This window comes from Lycium ferocissimum, chromosome 5, assembly GCF_029784015.1.
Source record: "Lycium ferocissimum isolate CSIRO_LF1 chromosome 5, AGI_CSIRO_Lferr_CH_V1, whole genome shotgun sequence".
Lineage (NCBI taxonomy): Eukaryota > Viridiplantae > Streptophyta > Magnoliopsida > Solanales > Solanaceae > Lycium > Lycium ferocissimum.
Window position 1 is genome coordinate 60967384 of NC_081346.1, and position 5397 is coordinate 60972780.

The window sequence follows — 5397 nt, forward strand, 5'->3', positions numbered from 1 at the left end:
TGTTCCCTTTATGCCCTCGAACTCACAAAACCTGAAAACACACAAAAACATAATAGAAATCGAGAAAAATACTTGAAATGACTCCTAAAAAGTATAAGTAGTGAATGTGGAAAGCCTAAAAATCCACGATTTATCACAAACCTATGTGGCTTAACACCCTAGGTATATTAACTCAATTATCCAACATTGTCCAAGGGAGTTTAGGACACCACTGGTGCTTATCACGTCATATATATTATTTGAAGGATAAATATGTCAATTATGTGGACCATTTACTCTCTAAATGGAAGACGGATAGGATTAACTCGTTTAGTAATGCAACATAGTGATGGGAAAAAGATCCAGTCAAGTACAATTGTGTCAAGTAATGTTCAATAGTCTTGTAGATCCATGCCACGTCTATACCAAATTAATCTGGGATACTTGTTGGGTTGACTCATCACTATGGGAAAAAGATCCAGTCAAGTACAATTGTGTCAAGTAATATTCAATGGTCTTGTAGATATATGCCACGTGTATCATAAAACAATTAATGATTGAGATCCATTACAACCAAAAGAATAAAAGATGAAAAAATATACTAACAATACACTAACGGAAGCTGTTAACTATAACCACAGTTCTTGCCACTTAAAAAAGATATACTTCCTACGTTTTGAACTTGAAATTACAACAAAATGCACCAAATATTATCCCCTTTTTAAACTGCAAGTCATTTGAAGATCTTGCAATTTTATCACGAAATGATAAATATTTTGTGGAGTAGGGGTGTTAATGATTTTTAAAAATCGACTGGACCGAATAGCATATCGTGTTCCAGCTTTTATTTGTGACTCTTATATGATAGTTTAAACGAATATCGAAAAATAATGGTATCATACCGATATGGAAGAGAAACCAAGTCGACGAGACGTTTCACAGTGTCTAATTTTAATTACACAAAATTAAATTTGTATAAATAAAATTCATAAAATAACCGGCCAAATCGTATCGGTGACACCCCTATTGTGGAGTTGGATTAGTCACAAAAAAAATAGCATGGCATTCTTTTCCTATAGGGAATTCATTATTTTTTCTTTCTCTAAGTGAGGTATATTTATATTGATTGAGGATAATATCGTTGTTAAGAAATTTGACAATTACTAACCATTCCGGTGAAATTCGAGAGCATTAAAGATTCCCCACTACAATAGTTGTTTGGTGAATTTTGCTACAATTTCAAGTTTAAAAAGCAAGGGGGTATATCTTTTTAAAATGGTAAGTAAGAAATGTGGTTATAGTTAACAGCTTTCGTTAGTGTATTGGTAGTATATTTTTTCATTTTTTATTTTTTTGATAAGCATATGAGTTGAAATGGACTTCACCATTAATTGTGTAATGATACACGTGGCATGGGAAGAGGTACATGTTTGCTCTCGGTGCATGTTTAGAAAAGGCCTGCAAACGTGCACTAAATCCAAAAAAAAACATGACCGGCCATCGCAATCCAACCGGAAAATCAACGGCAACACCGGCAAAATTGGTTACCCCAGAGAGTGGTCAATCTCTCAGACTTCCTTAGTTGACGTTTGGGAGTTTTCTACCAGGTAAATTCCAATCCATTGCTAAGGAAGAAGAGGACAATTGCTTGGATACTGATTCACATGCTTCGATTCACCTGGAGCAGTATGGTGGTCCTTCCACTGGGAAAGCCACAGGTAGACTACAATTTTCTGAGGCAGCGACGTCTGCTCAGCCTACACCAACCGAGAAACCTGATTTCAAGGCTAATCGTTTGGCACAAAAGGATAAGGCTCTGACCTACGTTCCTCCTATAACAAAGGATGGCAAAGTTGTCATCAATATAGTCGAGGAAGATATTAAACCCTAGGAAGATCTATTGAAAACTGCTTTAATAGGGTATGTTATAGGGGACACTCCATATCTTAAAACAATTGCGAGTTATATTTCAGATGCTTGGGATTTTGTTGAGAAACCCCAAATCCTAGTACACGATGAGGGGCATTTTATATTTCGCTTTGCTACGATAGAAGACTGTGAAAAAAGTAAGAGAAGCAGGACCATTCACATATCACAATAAACCTTTTGTGCTGCAGAATTAGGAAAGGGACTTGTCTTTTCATCCGGATTGTATCACTACTATCCCTCTCTAGGTTATTTTCCCTGGTCTTCCTATTGATTTTTGGTCTAGTGAGGCTCTGGGGAAAGTTACAAGTGCGATTGGAAGGCCAATGTATACTGATAAGTTTACTGCGAACATGGAGAAGCTGTCTTATGCTCGGGTATTAATTGAGATTGATGTTGCTCAGCCATTACTGGGTTCCATAAAGCTTGAGACTCCTACTGGTACTAGGCATCAACTGGTGGACTATGACTGAAGAACCAAATTTTGCTCCAACTGTATGAGATTTGGGCATATGGCTGATGATTGTTGGAATGTTTCAAAGGAGGAATTTCAGGATGTTCCAAAGAGGAGAAAAAGGAATAGAAATAGAAGAAGGAAAAACCCAAGATGGGACTGGCTTGCTAAATAGCAAGAAGTACCTAATAATGCTACTATAGAAGAAGTAACCCCTCCTACAAACCAACCTGAGGAACCTGCCCATAAACAGGGGAACTCTACTCCAAGGCAGATGACTGACCAAGGGAAACCTAGTACTGCCTCTCAGGTTGATAGCCAACAAGGGGAGACAATAAGGCCTGTGGTGACTCCTAATAAATTTGATGATCTGAAGCAGGGGAGGTCACTTAAGTGCACTCATATAGCTGACCCGGGGGGGACCCTTCACCCTCCATGAACATTCTCACTTAGAACATAAAAGGGCTGAATCAGCCTTGGAAGCAGAAGGAAGTCAAGCTCCTTCTGCAGAGACATAGTGTAGAAGTATTTAGTTGTCTAGAGTCTAGAGTGAAGCAACATAAGTCACAGAATATTTTGAATAAGCTGGCACAAGGATGGAATTATTGTTGTAACTATTCACTGGCATATAATGGCAGAATATGGCTAATGTAGAGGGCCCATGTGCAAGTTCAGGTCTTAATATCACAGAGCGATGTATACATTGCAAGGGGAAGAGCACAACTGGTTTTTCTACCTTTCGTACTGTGGTGTATGCAAAAAATGAAGTGGATGAGAGGATAAGTTTGTGGAGGGATCTTGAGCAATTTGGCAGTTCAGTCCAAGGACCCTGGATTCTGAGTGGGGACTTTAACACTTTATTATCATCTGAGGATAGGCTAGGGTCCCCAGTTACCCCAGCTGAGACTCAAGACCTTCAGGACTATATTGATATTTTCTTATTAAGAAGTCATAAGTAGTGGTGAATTCGTGTAGTTGTCAGCTTAAATGGTAGTTGTCACTACAACTAACCCCTCTAAAATCAACCGGTTGGTATTTTACTTTTTGTAATAAACAGCAGGATAACAGTAGAGTATACTCTAAAATTGATTGGGTACTTGGAAACTTACATTGGCTCCAAGCTTATGGCTATGTGGAGGCTGAGTCCCTGAACCCTGGTGTTTCTAATCATTCCTCTGCTCTCATACAATATAAAGCTCCAGTGCACAACCATCAAAAGCCTTTTAAATTGTTTATGACTGTCATGAACCACCCTGAATTCAAGTATATCTTATCTAATGTGTGGGCTACGAATCATGAGGGTACAAATATGTTTCAACTATGAAGGAAGCTGCGGTGTTTGAAGGGAAATGTAAGAAGGATAAATGCTTATATGGCCTCATATGGACAGAGACTACGGAATGCAAGACAAACTCTCAACATTGTTCAAGCAGGGCTACTTACTCAGCCTCATGACTAACAATTGATCACTCAGGAAAAGGAGTTAGTGGTAGAAATTACAAAGTGGAGTGTAGTGGAAGAGCAAGCACTGAGACAAAAGTCTAGGGAAAATTGGATCACAAATGGAGATGCAAACATCAGCTACTTTCATGCTCAGTGTAGAATCAGGGCTAATAGAAATGCTATTACATCTATCCATGACGTGAATGGCACAAAGCTTACAGATCCAGACCAAATAGAAGCTGAGTTCCTATCCTTCTTCACAAACCTATTGGGGACTACTGCAAAAGAGTTACCTTACCCAAACTCAGTAACCATCAGGAAAGGTCCTTGCCTGTCCTATGATCAGAAGTGTGATTTGATTCAGCTTGTAATTGACTAAGAGATCCTTGATGCTATCAAGGAAATACCCCATGAAAAAGCATCTGGGGTGGATGGATTTCCTATTGAGTTTTTTTCCAAGAATTGGGGAATAGTACAACATGATATGACTCAAGCTATTAAGGAGTTCTTCCATTCTGGGAAAATACTGCAGGCCTTTAGTGGTACAGCCATTACACTGGTGCCTAAGGTCTCTAATCCTACTCAGGTAAAAGACTACACGCCCATAGCATGTTATACTACTTTCTACAAAATTGTCACTAAGGTATTAACTAACAGAATCAAGAGGGTTATAAGCTCCATTATTAGCCCCTCTGAATTAGCCCTATTATTAGCCCCTTTGAATCAGCATTCATTGAAGGCAGAAGTACTGTTGATAATATCCTATTCAGCCATGAGCTATTCAAATGGTATACTAGGAAAGCTTTGTCCCCAAGATGTGTCATGAAGGTTGATCTGAGGAAAGCATATGACTCCATAGAGAGGAGTTTCCTTCAACATATGATGGCAGAACTGGGTTTTCCCCACAAGTTTATTATGTGGATTATGGAATGTTTGTCTTCAGTATCTTATGCATTGGTAATCAATGGTGGGTTGACAAAAACTTTTAAAGAGAAAAGAGGCATAAGGCAGGGGGATCTTATGTCCCCTTACCTCTTTGTGATAGCAATGGAATACTTGCAAAGGGAGTTCAACTTGCTTACTTCTAATCAGCTGTTTAAATACCATCCTAGATGTAAAAGACTAGGAGTGGTTCATATTTGTTTTGCATATGATCTCCTAATGTTCTGTAAAGCTGATCTCCCATCCATTGGGCTACTACAAGAGGCTTTTGCTAGATTCTCAGCTGCCTCTGGTCTTCAGGCAAATGCAGATAAGAGCTCAATCTATATGTCTGGGGTTAAAGCTGAGCTTAAATAGGAGATACTCACTACTCTGGGCTTCAATGAAGGCACTTTCCCTTTCAAATATTTAGGGGTGCCCCTATCCTCAAAAAAGCTGACTATAGCCCAGTGTCTCCCTTTGGTTGAGAAAATCACAGCTAAAATCAGGTGCTGGTCATCAAAATTGTTATCCTATGCAGGTAGACTACGGTTAATCAAGTCGGTGATCTTTGGTATGCAAACCTCTTGGGCTCAGATATTTATCCTACTAAAAAAAAAGTGTTGAAAAATGATTGATGCAGTGTGTAGCACCTTCTTGTGGACTGGTGTTGT

The 5397-nt window shown here is 38.9% G+C and overlaps 1 protein-coding gene across 1 annotated transcript; it reads left to right on the forward strand.

The window, feature by feature from the left end:
• Positions 1-252: 252 nt before the first annotated feature.
• On the forward strand, positions 253-5101 carry LOC132057887 (uncharacterized). The gene is made up of 9 exons (XM_059450478.1): positions 253-364; positions 1587-1831; positions 2154-2346; positions 2563-2705; positions 2998-3249; positions 3417-3560; positions 3834-4125; positions 4183-4388; positions 4631-5101. Exons 1-9 carry the CDS (start codon positions 253-255, stop codon positions 5099-5101), a joined length of 2058 nt encoding a protein of 685 aa, XP_059306461.1.
• The last annotated feature ends 296 nt before the right edge of the window (positions 5102-5397 follow it).

What these genes read in the sequence shown, in the direction of transcription:
- LOC132057887 (XM_059450478.1), top strand. Translation starts at nt 253, where the DNA reads ATGTCAATTATGTGGACCATTTACTCTCTAAATGGAAGACGGATAGGA. An exon ending in TCATACAATATAAAGCTCCA is followed by an intron (nt 3,561 to 3,833) that starts GTGCACAACCAT and finishes TTGATCACTCAG; the next exon opens with GAAAAGGAGTTAGTGGTAGA. An exon ending in CTCAGTAACCATCAGGAAAG is followed by an intron (nt 4,126 to 4,182) that starts GTCCTTGCCTGT and finishes TAATTGACTAAG; the next exon opens with AGATCCTTGATGCTATCAAG.